A 20,233-nucleotide genomic window follows, 5' to 3' on the forward strand; every position below is an offset into this window, starting at 1 on the left:
TTTCATCAATTGAACTGGGTGGGTGGGAGAACAGTCTCCCTCCATTATGTTTATGTATGTGTACATATATGTGTACGCTAGCTTGATGGATTTCCCACTGTACTGCATGTCATCTGGGTAACATGAGTTTTTCCATGCTCTTTTTTCCTCTACTGTGTGGTTAGGCCGATCTCTGCCATATTGTGGTAGATTCCATTGAGGAAACTTGGTGTTCTAGGATTTGTTGCAATTAGTAAAATATCGTCTATGAATGAGAATGTTTGGAGAATATAGATCCTTTTATACAGACTCTGCACAGGACATTTTCCATTGCTTTGGCAAATACCTTCAGTGAGTATATGTAGCCCTGTTTTATGAATTATTCAGAAGTATTATGTTCATTTAAAATACCTAATCAGGGTTTTAAATTCTTTAAAATTTGTCAGCAGAAAATACTGTAGCAAAACCAAAAAAAAGCATGACAAAGAACATTTATAGATAAGGACGAACTTTTTTTGCAATCTGCTTTCACAACTAAAAAAGTTAAATTCCTTTTTAAGAAATTGAAAATCCTTTCTATTAAAGAAAGACAGATTTCTATTTTTTACTAAAAATAGGCAGTAGTGATCACAAAAGGGAACTAACTATATAGTATTTCATATATTTCCATTTCAAGAACCAACAGCAATAGTTCTTTTTGTTGACAAGCATTTTCAAGATACAATAGTTGTGGGTTGTGTGACAATGAGGGAAGAGGTCATAGGCTCTAGCACCAGAAGGGATGTTAGAGATCATCTAATTTAACCTCATTTTACATGAGGAAGCTGAGGCCGAAGAGGTGAATTCAGGTCAGTCGGTTGTAAACGGTAAAGCCAAGATTCCAACCCAGGTCCTCTAAGTTCTATTAGACCACATTGCCTCTCAAAAAGTGAATATAAAGGCATTTAAGTATCTCAGAAGTTTAGTAGTGAGAAGAAAACACCTGCTGGTCTTCCCTTACTGTTGTAAGAAGAAAACAAAAAACAAAACCCTTCTAAAAAGTCTGCTCCCCGTCCTCTCCCCTCAAAAATGGTTTTAATATAGGGTCACAGAAAATACAAAGGTTTTATAGCCTACAATAAAATGGTTCTTTGTCTTTTCTCACTAATTCCTTAGTGCCACATTTAACAAAATAAGGAAACTGCAGATAATAGAGGTGTTTACAGATTAGCCCTTTCAGCAATAAATAACATAGGGTTTTACCCACCTACAGATATTGAGCTGCTTATCATTGTTCAAGCCTTTCACCTTTTGTAATGGTTGCTGACATTTTAACCCAACCAAGTTAAGAGGAGTCCCCTCCCTTTTTTCTTTCCTGTAGCCTTAAGCTGACAGAGCACACATTCATAAGATGCTTTTTATCTGATTTCATCATATAAAAAGAAAGACAAGACCTGCTGGAGTTGGCACCAACTGAAAACTAAGAGCCCATTTTGGGAAGATGTATTTGCTTTGTACCTTTCTTGTTCTGCTTTCCTTTGGTGATGGTTTCCATCCTAACTGCCCAAGGAGATGCAGCTGTGATTCCAAGCAATCCATCCAGTGCTATAGACTCATAGAATTACCTTCATGGATGCCTTCCACAATCAAGAGGCTTTACATCAGTCATAGTAAAATAAAAAATCTCAAGGTAAGGATGTCATTTCTTACTCAAGGTAATTCTTTTAATTGGGAGGGAGGAAAACAAATTTAAAATGGCAATGTTTAAACAGGTATGATTTTCAAGTCAGAGTAACTTAGCCAACCACCAACCCATTCTGGATTAGTAAAAATGGATCTTTCCTCCTGGATTAAAAAAATGATCATTTTTGTTTCCATCTTATTAAAGAGCATTTCAAGAAATAGCAGCAATAGCTGAAAAGCTTCCAAGAGTTCTTTGCTTTATTAGATATGAGTGACCTTTTATGACAGCACTAAAAAAAAAAAACCAACTACCCTAAAGGTGACTGTGTTTTTTGAAACATCTTTTCGTAATAAAATATATGTCCCAGTATTGTCACTTTATGTTAAAAGGTCATGGTTATATAACCATTGAAATGATATATAACTTGCATGCCAAATAAAATGTCTTAATCATCATAAAGGTATTAGGATGATAATGCAGTAGTAAGATAATCAATACACATCACAGGTAAAATATTAATATCCTCCTAGTAAATTTTTCAAAGGTTCTTTAGCTTATGTATTTATCCCAACAAACACCAGGTTCTCATGATAAATGTTCTTAATTCTATTCTTTATTTTTTGAAAAAAATTTTTATTTTTTCAATTAAAAATTATTTATTTTTTTCTCCCTCACCTTCCCCCACCTACAGAGAGAGGGAGGAAGAGGTGGGGGGAGGGTTGTATCATATAAATGTAGCCACGCAAAATAAATTCCAAGTTGGCCACATCCAAAAAAGTATTTCTCATTCTGAGTATTAGTCCATCATATCACTTGCATGAGATGGAGAGAATTCTTTATAGCTCTCTATAATCATAATTGATTATTTTGTTGATCAGAGTTCTTAAAACTTTAAGTATTGTTTGTTTTTACAGTCCTGTGCTAGTTTTTATTTTATCATGTCAGGCATGCAGTAGATAGTAAAAAATCATTTGCTAATTTTTTATGTAATCAAAGAATTGTGCTTTGCTTCTGACATAATGGAAAAGGTGCTCTCTGCATATAAAAAATAAAAAGTAGCGTGGTATAGTGGATAAGTAAGGTGGTTTATGAAGTAGTGGGTTCATAGTTTTGCCTCAGATATACCATGGCTATGTGATGAGGACAAGTCTTAACCTCTCATTTCCCCAAGCAGCTTTCTAAGATAATAAATTGCAGAACTCTAACCAGGCTGAATGAATATAGGAAATTTTCTCCCCAGAAGTTACCAATACCAGTAAAATCACAGGAAGAAAAAAAATAGTTAAAAAAGCATTGTCCTGGAAGCCAGTATTAGTACCATCACTAAGGAGCTGTGTCACCTCAAGGAAGTTTTTTCTTGTTCTCTTCTCTCAATCTCAGTTTCCTTCTTTATAAAATGAGGGTTTGGGAACTAAACAGTTTCTTCTTTTCCTCCTAGCTGTAAATTTCTATGACTCCAAATAAATCCCATTGAACATTTCTGTTTTCCCTTCTTATAGATCCAAAGGTGGAAATACTAGAATGCTTTTGGGGAATCCTCTGGGAAAAAGGGTGAATATACTACATCTTCAGGCACACCAAGCCTCTTTGTTAACTAGGAAATTCAACATTTGCTGCCACATAAAGGTGAAACCATTACAAATAAGTGGCATTGGATTCATGTCAAGACTGAAAAATTAGAATTGATTTGTGTTTATCTGCTGATTTACCTTTTCTTGGATAATATTCAATTCCAGGTAGCATATCTGGCTTATGTAGAAAATCTATATATTTGAGAAAGAGCCAGAATTAAAGAAATAGGATGCTTGAATGGCATAATAGCTTAAGTAGGATGCTCTGAAAATGTGATATTCAATTGTGGGAGTGTCAAGTAAACATGTTAATGACATAAGACAATACTGTTTTGCAAACAGTAAAAGCAAATTATACCTGACCATAAAATTAATTATTTAGTAAGTCAATTTGTCATTTTTAAAAGTTCACCAATCAATGAGTGCTTCTCTTAGGATTTTAATCCAAATTAACTGTCTTTGGATGAAATAACTCAGAACTCTCAGGCTGATGGAAGGAATGGAAAGCAATAAGCTATATGCTATCTCCTTTTGGAACCACTTTGATCTCAAATAACTATATTTTACTGATGTTTGGCAAATACAATGGATGATTGGTTTGAACTACAGGAGCAGATTCCTAATTGTTAAACGAAATGGGACTTCTGTATCTCATTTAAATTATTGTTGTTTGTCCTTCATTCTGGAAGAGGATCAATAACATCATAAGGGTGATGTCTTGACTTGCTAATTAATTGGATATGAGTAGGGAAGAGCTAAGTAATATCATCAGCCTCACTCTCTCCTCCAGGTCCTCAGCCTAAATATATGTGAAGTGAATTGTATATAAGAAATATTCTCTGTAGCCTTTCTTCTGGTGCTTATCAGCTAAATAGGTTAACTGATTTGCAACCTGAGGGGCACAAATGGCCAGAAGTGTGAAGTAGTAATATGTCGTTTTATTTTTAATAACAAAATAAAATTTGACTCAAAGAATAAGGTATTATTCTATGTCATCAGAAATAGCTACTTATTTAATGCTACTGCAAAAGGTATAACAATGTAGTCAAGTACTAAGTGATTTGCAAGTATGATTTTTGGTTGAAAGCCACATCTCCGTTTATTATCTGGGGGACTGGAGGGGACAGAAATGATCCAGAAAATAAATATGGACCCTTTTTTATGGACTCTTTTGGACACTCTTGGTTTGGGCAAAACCTACCCTAGAGGTAAAGACATAGAAGAGATGATTCAGGTGATTTCAGTAGATCTTTTCCAATCCTCTATTTATGATTTTACGAACACTGTACTATGTAATTATATATCATATATGTCAATCAGCAAATATAAGCAAAATATAGCCATTGAAGGGTTAAGTGAGTTAAAACAATGATGCTCTTCCATTTCTTTGAAAAAGACATTTATTGGTGGTACATGCCTATAACCCCTGCTACTGCACAGTCTGAGGTTGTGATCAGGTGGATCACTTGAGCTTGTGAGTTCTGAATTGTAGTGGGGACACAGCCAATTGGTATCTGCATCGATTTGGCAGTAGCAGCAGCAGGAAGCAGGGGGACGGTGCAACAGGCTGTCTATAGAGGGGAATAGTTGTGCCAGAGGAATGGAAGGAGAAGAGAGAGGGAGAGGGAGAGGGAAGGGAGGAGGAAGGAGAGGTTGAGTAAGAGGGAGAGAGGAGAAGAAGGGGAGAGAGGAGAGAAGGGAAAGAGAAGGGGAAAAGAGGAAAAGGGGGGAGAAGGGAAAGAGAAGGGGAGAAAGGAGGAGAAAACAGGAAAGTGGATGCAGATGATTCATTTTCAAGCCTTAGTTCTGGCACTGTCTAGATGTGGAACCATAGGCAAATCCTTACTTCCCTGGACCTCAAAAAATTTTCTCATCTGTAAAATGAAGGGACTGGATTAGAGGATCTCTAAGTTCTAAGATTCTAGTTTCTTTCTATCTTCTTTTTGATCCAGGCCTTTCACTCATTCAAGGGGATGCCTGAATGTGAGGGTAGGGATGTGAGGTGCTCTCAGAGCCTTGTTAGTCAGTTAGATATTCTGAAATCATTACTGCTGTAGCAAGAGAATATGTATATGTATATGACCTACTTGGTCCATAAATACAAGATCACCCATATATTCTTTTTGTTTCTTCATTAATCTTTACCATTGTGAAGTACAAAGCTATTCTAAAAAAGAGAATTTGCTTTTTGAAATAGAATATAGTCGAAGATGTTTGCATCATAGAAACAGATTCAGAAAAAGGGATAGACCCAGAACATAGCTGCCAGGAGCATAGCTTGAAAAGGAATGCAATTAGGAAAATGCTTTAGTATTATTTTTCATAAATATATGAATTTTAATAGCAAAGAATTCTATTCTTCATACCACAGTGGTATTTATCTTAGGATAAGTAAAATAATAAAAATAAACAAAATAAGTAATTAAAAATTTAGGATTAGTAAAACTTCCTCTTGTGACATCAGTTATCAAATTTTCAAATGCTAATGTATACGTGTGTAGTAATTCAATCTTGCCTACAGTGCATAAATGCTTTATCTCAGTTTTATGTAAACATAGCTGTAACAGATCTCGCACTAAAAAATCCTTAGAGGTCATCTGGTCCAAACCTCTCATTCTTGTGATGAAAATATTCAGCCATATCCTTAGTCACAGCAATGTGTCTACTTTCAGTACATTGAGTGGTGTCTGACAGCAATATCAGCATAATAGGTAGAATTTGTTAGGATTTCCATTTTTTAAGCTTTATCCAGCTTAAAAAATGGATATATATATTTAACTTCCTTTAAAAATGGGTATATATTTTACTTCCTTAAAAGAATGATGTTGTTAAATATTTGAGGTCTTTTTAAAAAATTTTCTTGGAATAATACACCTAGTGGGATCACTAGATTAAAAAGTCAATTTACATCATTTTTCTCATACAGTTCCAAATTGTTTCACAGAAGGTTTGGCCCAGGTCACAACTCCATCAAGAGCATGTGAATATTCCTGTCTTCTTGAAGCTCTTCCAGCATGATTATTTTTGTCATCTTTGTCAATTTTTATGTGTGTAAGATGAAATCTCAGAGTTTTTTAAATTTGCATTTCTCTTATTGTTTATACTTTGTCTTTTGAAAATTGTTTATACAAAATATATTTTATATAGACGGTGGAAGAAAATATGAAATACTATTGGTTTTGTTTGTATACACTATAATATTTTTCATGATAATGTTGATTTAAGATTTTCCCCTCCCTGCAGTTATCTAACATCACCAAAACATTGGCCCTGGAAGAATTTATTCTATTGGCCAGTGGCACGGAGTCTGTTGAAAATGACACCTTCAAAACTTTGAGCACATTGAAGACTTTGGAACTCTGGAAAAATAAATTAAGACGAATCCCCACTGCCCTCCCAAACAGCCTTGAAGTATTGAAACTCAATGATAATTTGATAAATGTTTTGCATGAATCAGATTTTGAAGGCTTGAAAAAGTTGCAAGTGCTTGAGCTGCAAAACAATATGATATCCACTCTCTCCCTCAGCACATTCTCCTCCCTTGTCAATTTACAAATTTTGGTGTTGGATGGCAACAATATGGAATCTCTAACCGGCCCATTTAAACTTCCTCGATTAAAACATCTAAGTATGGAGAATAACAAACTGCATTTCCTACCAGGGAGCTTCTTTGCATCTCTTCAATGTTTACAATTTCTTAGTTTAAGTGGCAACTCACTGACTATAGTCCCTAATGACCTGCCAAAGTCTTTGCTTTCTTTAAAGTTGGAGAGAAACCAGCTCCAAGTAGTAAGATTTCGAGAGATGAAACATCTGGAGAACCTTTCTCATCTTTTCCTTTCTGCCAATTCACTTTCTTCTATCGAAGGAGCCCACTTCCTTCCTAATTTAACAACACTTGAGATATCTCAGAATCATCTTCAGATGTTGCCCTTCCGACTGCCAGCAAGGCTACAGAAACTAGACTGTAGTAACAATCTGATTCAGAAAGTAATGCTTCAAGACTTCCAGGACCTGAGAGATCTGAAACATTTGTTTCTAGACAACAACATGGTGAGCTTATTTGAGGTCGGAGCTCTTCAGAGATGTGTTCAGCTTTCTAATCTAGCCCTGGAACAGAACCTTCTGCTGTCAATACCTCTCAGGCAAGTGACCAGCTCATCTTGTCATTCTTTATAATTTTAAGAGATTTGGTACTTCTGCAAACATTTTATGGGCTAGGAGCTAAGCAGAGGAATTCCAATAACTCTCTGGTTTCCCAGGGGAAGCTAGGAATAGAAAGCCATTTATTCAGGGAGGTAGGGAAGCCTTCAGGTCAAATACAATCTTCAATTTCATTTCATCCAGTCCATAGGGAAAATACTAAGAAATGATGGCTCTATTTATGACAAGAGTTAAAAAATATAACCACATATACAAATTAAGAAGTAAAAATAGAACACAGTTTAAAAAGTCCTTAGCTGCTTTTAACATTTTAAAGGTTAGAAGATGGAGGTCTTGTATGAAAAACCTCTTTACTTGCCTGGGTCTGTGTTGCTCTCTATGTTGATTTGTGTGTACATCCCTTGTAAGTCATTCCCTGTATATTTCTCTTTGCCTTTCTGTGTGTGTCTTTTTCTCCTCTGTCTTTTAATGTGTCGGTGTTTCTTTTTCCAATCTCTTTCCCTACAGCTTTAATTACTTCTCTTCCCTCACCCCCTTTCTATTTTTTTCCTTTAACTGTTCATAATAAAGAAAGAGATATACTTTGTATTATTACTTTAGCTATATGTTACTCAATTTTAATTTTAAAAATAGATGAATGGAACATTTTTTTATTTTTTACAACAAAAAAAACTTAATTAATTTGTTTTTTGCTTGTGTGACTCTGAAAGGAATTTTTCCCCCTGTCAGCCAATGACCACTGATGGGGCTTGGGGGTGGGGAGGAGATTTGTGCCCTTGCTTTATTATCAGATAGTGTTATGATCAACCTGTTTTAGAAAAATCATCTTGGGGGGCAGCTACGTGGTGCAGTGGATAGAGCACTGGCCCTGGATTCAGGAGGACCTGAGTTCAAATTCAGCCTCAGACACATAACACTTACTAGCTGTGTGACCCTGGGCAAGTCACTTAACCCCCATTGCCCAACAAAAGACAAAAACAAAAACAAAAACAAAAAGAGAAAAGAAAAATCATCTTGGTAGTTGAATGAAAGATGGATGGATGAATGGATTGGAATGGACAGACATTTGAGAGAAGGAGACAAGTTAGAAAGCTATTGCAATTGTCCAGGTGAGAAGTGATGAGAGCCTGAATTAGAGTTGTGACTGTGTGAATGGATCAGAAGATGTGTATGGGAGATATTCTGATGGTAGGGAGCCAAGTCAAGGCAAGTCAATTAGTACCTCCTAATTGCTAGATGCTCTGCTAAGTGCTAGGGGTACAAATTAAAACAAAAACAGAAAATGATAAGATTTGGCAGTATATTTTATATGTGAGTAAATAAAAGTAAAGAGTGGAGAATGACGTTGAGGATAAGAACCTGGAATCCTAGTGATACCATCAACAGAAATAGGAAAATTGGGGAAAGGAAAAGAATATGTGAGAAAGATGACACAAATTTCCCCTCCTTTGCAAATTTTCCTAGGTAAGACAGGTGATGATGATGATGATGAACATTAATTCATTTGACATATTATGAAAACTTAAAATTCAAGGTGTTTAATCAAAGTTCAGATTAGAAGGATATACTGAATACTGGAAGGTATGGAAGTGAAAATTTATTCTTCACAGCTCAGGAGAGTAGAATACATGCAGCCCATTATTCCCAACTTCGTCCCAGTAGACAAGCATGTGGCCAGTTATGCTGGGATGTGTGTGCTCTGTTCAAAGGACCAGGGCAGAGCTGGGCTTTATCAATTAATGAAGGGGGAATAACTGGCCCATGCCAATATGTACTAATCAGAATTTTAACTGTGCCATTGTATACCAGACAAATGAGGAAGTTATAGCACACTGAAGGTGCCTTTAGAGGTTTCATATAGAATCTTCTTTTTGTATTCTGCTATATGTGTGTGGAAATGCTCCTTTTTGGTGTTTAAGTTCAGAATAAGAATTAAAAAAAAATAAAAAACAGACTGCTGCTCAGTGGAAATAATACTACTAGGGATCATGTACTAGTTTTACTCACTGTGGACTATCTGACTGGTGTCTTCGATAAGGGACATGAAGGACATGACAGTAGATTTTATACTTATTGGAGTTATGACAATAGTAAAGGAAACAGGGGCATGACTACTATATCCTTATGGCCTCTGCCAAACTGCTCTTTGAAAGTATGGATAAGTTGGAGGAGCTTTTCCTGGACGATGACCCTTTGTTAAATTAAAATATATATGTATATGTATGTGTGCACATGTGTATCTCCTCATGTTTAATAGTTTTGTCATTTTCACTAGTGGCTTTTACTGAGTATTCCATTTGCTTTTTTAAAATAGCCAACACTGATGTCATTACCGGAGACTTTTGGACACATGAGTTTATCTGCTTTTTATGCAAACGTTGAGACTATGCTTTAAAATTCCATCTTCTTTTACTAATGGTTCAGAAATATGAGCTGACATATTTCTCCTCTGGAAGATAACATTTTCTTTCCCTTCTCTTTGTTATTTCCCTCCTAACCCATTTAGGTTTTTATGACTCCTCTCTAATAGTTTGCCTCCTATCTTATTCATCATTCCTTCTCCCTATCTTTTGCCAACTCATCATCCATACCATGCCATGCTCCTCTAATTGTGGGTAACCTCAAGGTTATGGCCTAAACCCTCTTCTCTTTTTCCTCTACAAACTCATTCTCTCTCTCTTTCTCTCTCTCCCACCCCTGAACTTCTGTGTCACACCACCAATTGCCTATTAGAAATGTCAAACTAAGTGGTCTAGAGACATCTCAAACTTTACATGTCCAAAAGAGAACATCTTTTCCCAAAAGCCCTCTCCTTTTCTAAACTTCATAATTTCATTCAATGGTACCACTATCCTTCCAGTCTCCCAGGTTCAGAACCTCAGCACTTTCCTTGACTTACTCACTCTCTTTCATTTCACATATACTCAGCTGTCAAATTTTGCCACTTCTACCCTCCTTTCATCTTTTCCATTTGATTCCTCTTAACTCACATAGCAATTATCTTAGTTCAGGTCCTCATCACCTCTCATCTAAATTATTGCAACAACTTCCTGATTGGTCTCCCTAACTCAAGGCTCTGCTCTAGTTCACCTTATACTCTACTGCCAAAGTTATTTTTCTTAAATGCAGAATTGAACGTGTCTCCCTAATTAAACAAACTCCAGTGGTTCTCTTTTGCCTCTAGGACAAAATTTAAATTCCTTTATTTAGTTTTTGAATTCCAAGCCCTATACAACCTGGCCCCAACCTATCTTTCTGACCTCATTGAACATTACTTTCCCACTTCAGTGATCCAGCCAAATTGGCCTTGTTTCTGTTGCTTGAAGATGATACTACATCTCCCAAATACATGTCCTTCAAGGAACTATTTATTCTCTTCATATTTGTTCTTTATGTATTTATAAATGTACTTGTTGTTGTTCCCATGTTCCCATTGGGATATAAGCTCCTTGCAAAAAGAGTGTGTTTCACTAATTGTATTTTTGTCCTCAATGTCTAGTGCAGTGCAAGTAGTAGAAGGCATTTGATAAATGCTGTTGATTTGCCAACTGATTGATATAATCAGAGAAAAGACCCTCTTCAGTCAGTTTCACCTAGTACAGTCTCAGATAAGTAGTAAGATTTCAATAAATATTTTGCAACAGAAATAAAACCCCACAAGTGTTATTTCATACCTCAGTTGTTTCCTAGCCCTACATGATCTTAGCAATGAAATGCTCACACTTAATTCATTTCTATTGAAATGTTGAGTCATTCCTGGGGGGGGGAGAACAAAAGTTACACATCAGTGACTATCTATGAACCTTTTACAGATGCTCTTCATATTAACAGTTGTTTGTATAAATTAATTTTATCTGAGGCTAACTTAAAATTCAATTAAATGATTAAATTGTTAAAATTTATGATGTTACTTTATGCCAAATTTATCTGCTTCTTTATTAAATAAATTTTACCCCAGGGGTATGAAGAAAGTTTAAATAATTAAGGCTTTTGAAATTCCCAAATAAGTGTGAATTTATATATGTTTGTGTAGATATTAATAAAAACATAAAATGAAACTAATTAGATTAGGTTCATTTTCCAAACTACCCCAAACTTAAAATTTATGTCAAGTTCCATTAAACTAAAATGCTAAGTAAGAGTTTGATATCTGTATCCATTTGGTCTACAAGCTATGTATTTTTGTGCTAAAGACAACAGGAAAACTGTCCAATTGCCAAGAAATATGGTTAAAACCACTGGCCATTTCCTTCCTAAGTACCAGGCATGGGACTGTGACAAACCAATACTTTCTTTACTACTCAAATACTCAAAGGGATCCATGGTCTCACCAATGCTGGTGTTCCTTTTAAGAACAAAGATCACAATCCATCCAAGAATGCCCATTTTGTACCACTCTAGTCCATCTCCTCATGTAAGCTCCCTGCAAGGCCCCACCACAATGTTCTGAAGGACTTCTTTGTTTCCACTATACAGCAATGAAAGGAATGGTCTTCCCATCCACTTTATCCATGGTGCATTAATACATCATGACATTAGTACACGAATGTGCCTAGTTAGGATTAGGGTTTTTCATATAAAATCTCACCTCTCCTGCTTATAAAAAAAATAACTGCACAATTGTGGATATGTGACTAAAGATAGACATGAACACAGCAGGAAGAAATATAACAAAACCGGGTAGGGGTTCCAATGAACCACAAGTTGAAATGAGAGAGCAAGAAAAGGTTGTTATCAAATAAATGAATATATTTTGTCCTAATAAAAAGTTATAACTTGCTATTTTTAGAAAGTAATTCTGCTTTATTTGTCATTAATCTTTATTTGAATAACAGATTCCATTTTAAGAGAAGAAAGGTAAGGGAATTGAAACAAAGAAATCATTAGACAAATAGAAAATGAGAGCTGTGAAACAAGGTCAAAAGTGTTGAGGTGACTGGTTTTGATGAAAAATAGGAAACTAGAGGATGAATTCATAGCTGACTTTAAGTGTACAAAGTTTTTTAAAAATCTTTTTGCTTTCCTTTTCAAGGGAAACACAATTATAGATGTAATGAGGGGTTGGTGAACACACAAAGGCAGAGAAGAGGCTTGGGAACCATTCTTCCAAGAGGCATAAGGATATGTAATGAATGTGGCCTGCTCTCAAATTCATTCCCATTCAGGACCCCAGGAAAGTCTTCTGGATTGGGGCCATAGACAATGTCCAAAATTCACCCTGGCTAATTTGCTGAAGATGTCAAATTTTTAAGGGAGAATTTATTGGGAAGAGGGGTAAGGCATTTCCCTTACATGTCATCATGCCTTTCCAGAAGCAGGCTCCCCATCCTCTTCCAGATGAGGATTCGTATTGACTGAGAGTGCTGTTTCATGTTAACCAATCCCCAACCCTGCTTCCCCTCCCCTGTACACACAGAAGAAATGTGCCTACCCATATTGGCAATTATAAAACACTTCTCCTAACTTTCATTCTCATCTCATTCTATTCTCTGTCCAGGCTTCCAGACACTTTAGCCAGGCTAGATCTAAAAGCAAACGCCATACAGGATATTGGTGAGCAGGAGCTAAAGGATTTGAAGCAGCTACAGGTTCTGAATCTTCGAAATAACAAGATATCTGCATTAGATCTCAAAGTCCTAGAAGGTTTACCTCGGCTGAGATACCTCTACCTGGATGGAAATCCTTGGAACTGCACCTGTAATCTTCTCAGGGCTAGGAAGGTCCTGATGGCCAAGGGAACTGATGTGAGAGGAGGGCAATGTGCAGCCCCAGCAGAAAGACGAGGAGAAAGCTGGATGTCATCAAAGAATATCATGAGACACTGTGAGGGCCATTCCCATCTAACTGAGAAAAACAAAGAGATCAGAAAGAAACCAAAACCAGACGACCACCCTAGCATCAGAATGAACATGGATGATGACTATTATGATTATGAAATAGATTAAGTGTGAGACCAAAATGGCTTTAAAAAAAACTTTTAATGCTCTAATTCTTGCTAGCAAAGATTAACACAAAACAGAAATGGACAGCACCACATACTCCATCATATGTTTTGTTCTATGAGGGCTTTTTAAAGGGGGGGGTTATTTTCATTCTTTTCTTAAGAAATGGGAAGAGAATTATTAGAGGTTGGATTAGGAAGTCAGAGATTGTGAAGGAAAATTACCTTAACATAAAGGGATTAAAAAATTTTTTTGATATGATTTGGCTGCTCTCCATATTGAATTTTTTTTTGCGGGGGGGAGGGGCGGGGAATATCAAATGCTAACATGCTTCCAGTCAGGAGAGTTCCTTTTGCAAAATAGTTTCCATCAATGTCCATTTCAATTACCTCGGGATCATAGGATCACAGATTTGGAGTAAGAAGGGATTTTTAGAATTCAACCACTTCAAACCTCTTATATTTATAGATGAGAACACTCCAGTACAGAAAGATTAAATGATTTACACATGATCATACAATTAGTAAGTGGCTGAGTCAGGACCTGAACCCAGGTTCTCTGATTTCCACTACAAAGCTGGCAAAGCAGATAATTTGAATGAGGATCTCTAAGGTCTGTTCTATCTTTAAATCTATGATGCTATGAGCCTATGAAGGTGGCATTCTTTATTCATGAAGATATTACTAACCTGCCACCAGTTAAGCTTCATGCTTTGAATTATTTTTTCAGTAGCTGTATGAATCTGCCCCAAACCATTCATACACCCTAATCAGTCACTTTAGTATCAAACAATATGTATTTGAAAGATAGCTGATTGTAGTAGACTGTGATCTCTGGCTATAGGGAGTGGTATGCTGGCAAATATTTAGCAAATAGCTCTCTCTGGGGGGAAAACATAACTATTGACACACTTTTAAGTTTAATCTGAATTGTTAACATTTTCTCCACTATTTTCTTAAGTTCAGAAAATCAATAAAATAAGAAATTAAGCCCTAATTTGTATGACTGGTACCATTTTCCAATGTATAAATGCTCACACTCAAATTTAACAATTGGCTTTCACCAGTCCATATGAGCTGGTTCTAATTTCACACCCTTATACCTATGCCATAAGTCTTAATAGCTGGCTAAAGACGACATGCAAGTGGATGTACTCAACCGGTATTGACTGGACACTTGCAGTTTGTTACTGATACACACCAGAGGTCAATGGGAAGAGCACTTTTTACCATTCTTCCTTTGCCAAAAGTGGGCAGAATTGCCCACACCCATCTCCATTTAGTGGGACTGATTCAGGTAGCAATCTTCTCTAGGATTCACAGAGATCTTTCTGAACAAAGGTGATGAGGTTAGCTATTAAAGATTTTAGTCTAGCATAAAGCCCTTAAGGTTTCCTTTATCCACAAAGCTAGAAAGCTTAAAAATGTAAACTGTAAATAAAATTCATAAAATGCTTCAAGCCCCCAGGTAATCTATTGATTGCTAAGCTGGGAGAGTTAGTCTTCCAGCAAACTGAATTTGGCGTAATCAATTATCTCTTTACCATGCTCTATAGTAAAAACATGGATTCAGTACACAATTAAAATTATTTTCTCTTCATCTAGTAAAACATTTTCACTTCCTGCTGGATTTTATGAATAAGTAAAGTAGAGGTACATGACAGGGAAAGAAAAAGGCTTCAACCACTCCAAGACGTAGTCTCCAGAAAGCATCCTCTTTATGCTATTGCTGCTGCGGCTGCGGCTGCGGCTGCGGCTGCGGCTGTGGCTGTACCTACCACAGCTTTTTCTCTCTCCAATTGTAACTCTTCAAAGAGATGAAAAAACTTCTGCGTTCTGGGGAAAACTCTGCCCTCCTGTTTTGACCCTAAAATTCCTTCTTTTTTTGAGCTGGGAAGAAATTCAAATTCCAGGGTCCTTAGTGACTTCGGGACTTTCGTAAGGCAGCTAATGTAAGCTTTGCGGAGACTGTCACATATACTTTTCACATATGCATTTACTCTCTTAAAAAAAAGATATAAATAAGCTTTGTGTTTTTTAAAATTTGTTTTTGTATTTTGTGTTCCTAAGGACAGTGATGAATTAATAACTTTACAATTTACAAAACACTGTTATGTAATTTATCTCTTTAGAATTTCACAACAATCCCAAGATTGGACTGATATCATTGCCCCTATTTTATAGCTGAGGAAACTGAGGTTTGGGAAGATTAATTGACTTATTCAGGGTCATATAATTATAGTGAAATTAGATTGAGGTTAGGCTTCTGAGCCTTACGTCCAGTGTTCTTGTAAAAAACAGTATTTTAAAAAATTCTGAAACTTAATGAGAATCTAATAAAATGAATATTTCCATATACAAAGTAGAACAAATAATGAGGATTGTACATGAAACTGTGAATTGCTATTACCTACAGCTTGTTTTTCATCTTAAGTACGTAATAAATTCAATGTTACTTACAAAACTCTCTTGTTCACCTGTGTTTTCTTCTGAATTCCCTCCTGTTTGCTTTTTAATTTATTGACCCCCCCCCTTTTCTGCTTTCTTTTGACAATATTATCGTTAGCCCAAATCATCTCCTCAGATTCCCCACAGGAAGAAAATAAAAAAAGAAAACTAAAACTCATTACAGATATGCATAGCCAAACAAACCAAACCTGCATATTGACCTTATCCAAAAATGCATGCATGTCTCATTATGCACTTTGAGACCATCACCTCTGGAGTTCTGACTGCTCATTTCATTTGTCAGATGTCTTAAGTCTTTTAGTTTTTTCTTTTACATTATTGTGCTATTTTTTTTTAATTAAACTGTTTTTCAGTCATGTTTGACTTAGTCATCCCATTTGTGGTTTTCTTGGTAGAAATAACAGAATAGTTTGCCATTTCCTTCTCTAGCTCATTTTATAGATGAGGAAACTGAGACAAACAGGGATAAGTGACTTGACCAGGATCACACAGCGAGTAGGTGTCTGAGGCTAGATTTGAACTCATGAAGATGAGTATTTCTTGTTCAGAGCCCATTGCTCTATTCACTGCCCACCTAACTGCCCCTTTATTATTGTAGTCATTATATAAATTGTTCCCTTGATTCTGCTTACTTCATTCTACATCAGTTCATATAAGTCTTCCCATGTTTGTCTGAAACCATTCCTTGTATCTTTTCTTATAGTACTGAAGGAGTGATGATGGGACCTGGACCCCTAAAAGGAAAAGACAGTGTTTTTGAAAGCAACCCAGTCCCTAAATTTTCCCCTATTTTTCAGCAGTCCAGATCACCATCGCCTCAGCCCAAACCATTTGGCTTACCCCAGCCCACCTAGATCATCTAATTAGCTTACTTGACATTCCCTTCACTGTTTCACCCAGCCCACCCCCAGACTACTTACCACTCCTTCATCCCCCCCAGATCCTTTCACTGTCCTTTTTATATGTGAGCACCAGCCTCACTCTCATTAATTTACAGGTTCACTAGGAACCCTGAAGCTTCTATTGGCATTATAATAAAATTTGCCCCTTGACTGGAGGACAGTTTGAGTGCATGAATTCCTGGCAGGTGGATGCTGCCATTGACATTCTCAGGGTCCCAGCAATCCCAAACCAAGTCAGGACCATAATATTCCATTTGTTCAACTATTCTCCATTTGCCTGGCACCTATTTTGTTTATAGCTCTTTTCTACCACAAAGAGTGATGTTATGAGTATTTCGGTATAGAATAAATCTTTGTTTTCATCTTTGTATCCTTAAGGTATATGCCCAGTAGTGGATCAAATAGGCATCATCTGGTCACCTTTCCTGCATATTTCCAAACTGATTCCACAATGTTTGGACCAATACATAGCTACTTGCCAGTCTTAAGACATACCATCCAACACTGTGTTTCCATTCTGTTAGTCTTTTTTTTTTTTCTCCAGTGGACTAGAATTAGGATTCTAATAAGTGAAAGTGAGGAGGGATTGAATTTCAAAGTTGGGAGTCAACTTTCACAAAGGCATAGAGATGTGAGGTAAGAGGAAGAGAACATAACAGGTTCAGCTGAAGTGTAAATTGTATAAAGGAGAATTTGTGTAAATGATGGGGTACAGGCCCAAGCCAAGACCTTTGCCTCAGGTAAACTGAGTTGAGTTAGAATGCATTATGTTGTAGAAGTGTTGAGGTCTAGAATTTTAGGGATACTAGGACCCCAAAATCACAACACATGTGTTAGAAAAATCTGAAACAAAAATCTACTACAGTCAGTGAGTGAAGGAAAGTCTTTATTATGCTTCTTGTGATAGAAGCGGGCACAACGCATTTTAGTACCACGTAGGCACTGGTTCAGTGGTAGAATCAACTTTATACCATTAGTTAGATCCATACTGCACCCATCAGGGCACCTATTGGTCTAGTTCATCTAAGTTATACCCTTCTTGGACAGCCCACCACATGTTCTTTCATGTTCTGATGACTCTGCCCCCTTCATGGGTCCCATGCTTGAAAATGGTGACTATCTCAGTCCTTGAGGTGTGTCAGTTCATATTCAATAAGCTTATTAAGCAAGCACAGTGGAGAGAAGCCTTTGCCCTGTGGAAGCCTGTCCTTGAATCCGGCTGGTAGTGACAGGTTTAGCCTCTAGGCCTCTTTCTTAAGAACTAGTTGTTTATAGTAAAGTTTGGAGTACTTTCTGATTGGTTGAGGGACTACCCACAAGATCTTGGAATTTCTTATCCTGCTGTGGAAGCCTAACCCCATAAAATCTTTCTTACACATGGATCCTGCCCAAAAGAATTCCACCCAAGCCTTCTTTCAGCCAAAGACAAGGTTTATTAGAACATCTGTCATATTGGGCAGACTTTTTAGGAATCTGAACGTGAGAGAGCCATTGGCTAGATTTTAAGAATCTAAAGGCAAATCTTTAAGAACCGTAAGGTGAATGCCAGAGATTTGGCCATGTGGGAAAGTCCAGGGTTTTTCCTTTTTGGGGTCTAGATCCCATCTTCATCAGAAGATCTTTCTAAAAGCATCTCACTCTTTTTCTTATCTTCTTAAGCTCTCATCTCACCTTTTATTTCATATATACTACGATGCAGTTTGGGGTGCTGGGAACCCCAAAATATATGGGTACAGGGTAAGTCTGCCTGGAATGAATTCAATGACTCAAGCCTTCTTTCAGTCAAAGTAGTGAGGTTTATTGTAACACCAGTACGGCAGGCAGATTTCTAGTAAATCTGTAGCTTAATAGGGTGTCCCTTTTATACAGGACAAAGGGAAAAAAAAACATCAATGAAAAGATCTTGATGGGATTAAGGAATGGCCTGGGGTGGGCCAGATGTAGACTATGAAAGGCTTTATGTGGTCAGAGAGCCACAGTGAAAGGGCTGTTAAAGGGATTATTGAGTATCTAGATGGGCTGTGGATAGGCCAGATGCCTCAGGCAAGAAGCTAGGGACTGGGTTGTGTGGGAAAGTTCAGGGACTTTGTTGCTTTCAAAGACATGGTCTTTTCCTTTTAGGGATTCAGATCCCATCACCCCATCACTATACCACTTCTGTCACAACACATTCCAAAACATGCATCAGTGGTGTAAATTAGTAATCACAAAATCATATAAGGATGTAAAATTTTTGAAAGAACTATAGGGCTCACTGAAACCCAGAGAGGTCCTTGTTAAAATGAGAAAAGTCTCTGAAGTTTTAGGAACTGCATTGTTTTATACCATTCTCAGGCAAAGAAGTTACCAGCATAAATACTATGTCCTTCTTCTTTAACACTAACTTCTAGAGAAAAAAAAATTATAGAGGGCCCTATAGATCCAATGTCATAGAATAAGAGATAGAAGGAACCACAGAAGGCCATTGATTACGTACTCTTATTTTATAAATAAGGAAGCTGAGGCACAGAGAATTTAAGTGACTTGTCCAGGGTCATATAGAGATAGAAAATATCTGAAACAGGATTTGAATCCTGGTCTTTATGATTCTAAGGCCCATGACCTATCTACTCTGCCATACTGTCTGCCATTTGAGAGCACTGCTGGTACCTGATGAGCTCTTAGCCAGCAAGATTCCAAGCAATCTCTCTCCCTTCATATAGATTCTAGGGACTAAGTCTTTACCCTTAAAATCTTATAAGAGTTGAAAATTTTACCACACACAAAGGTGTAAAAAGTTGTCTGTTGTTATCAGTTATAATTCAGAGACTCAATAAAATCCCAAATCCCTAATACCAAACCATGGTAATAGTCCTTATTAGCTTGTACACAATATCTTTATATTTCCAAAGAATTCCATCTAAACAATCAAAAATCCCTATATATATTTGTTGATTTCAGTCAGATATGAATGACTCTTGGATTTTTATAAGATCAAAGCTCAGTCCTTACTAAGCTTTAAATCAACTTTCACCTATATGTGAAGTATAGAAAACATCTTCTTTCTATTTAGAAGAAAAAAAAACTATTTCTTTTTCTCCTTAAACACCATGGCTCCTCATATAGTTGTTGACTTTTCATATGTAAATTTTCGATTTTCCCCTGGCTTCTGTTTTTTTGGTTTGTTTGTTTGTTTGTTGTTCTTACTAACATGAACTGCCTATACATTTTATAACCACTGACATAGAAGGATGTAGATTTAGTAGATAATGTACTGAAACTGTAAGTGCCTGCAAGAATTCAGTGATGGCTTGACATCCTAATATATCTCAAAAACTTCATTGCCTTCAATGTAGAACTCTCCAAAACAGTACAATGAATTATCTCAAGTGAATGGAAATGTAGAAGGAAGATCTTATTTGAACCTGAGCCAGGGGACAACCAATTGAAAGCTAATGTTTTAACATCATTTCAATAATATTCAGTGAGAAGGTGCTCCATCTACTTGGCCTTAGGACTGATTCTAACTGATTGTTATGAAAGAGACTGATTATTCTGCAACACA

General features: G+C 36.6%; 1 protein-coding gene across 1 annotated transcript; it reads left to right on the forward strand.

The window, feature by feature from the left end:
• Positions 1-1,459: 1,459 nt before the first annotated feature.
• LOC114033102 (nephrocan-like) lies at positions 1,460-13,322 on the forward strand. The gene is made up of 3 exons (XM_027848554.1): positions 1,460-1,648; positions 6,457-7,358; positions 12,875-13,322. Exons 1-3 carry the CDS (start codon positions 1,460-1,462, stop codon positions 13,320-13,322), a joined length of 1,539 nt encoding a protein of 512 aa, XP_027704355.1.
• The last annotated feature ends 6,911 nt before the right edge of the window (positions 13,323-20,233 follow it).

This window comes from Vombatus ursinus, unplaced genomic scaffold, assembly GCF_900497805.2.
Source record: "Vombatus ursinus unplaced genomic scaffold, bare-nosed wombat genome assembly UNPS02006779.1, whole genome shotgun sequence".
In the NCBI taxonomy this organism is placed as follows: Eukaryota; Metazoa; Chordata; class Mammalia; order Diprotodontia; family Vombatidae; genus Vombatus; species Vombatus ursinus.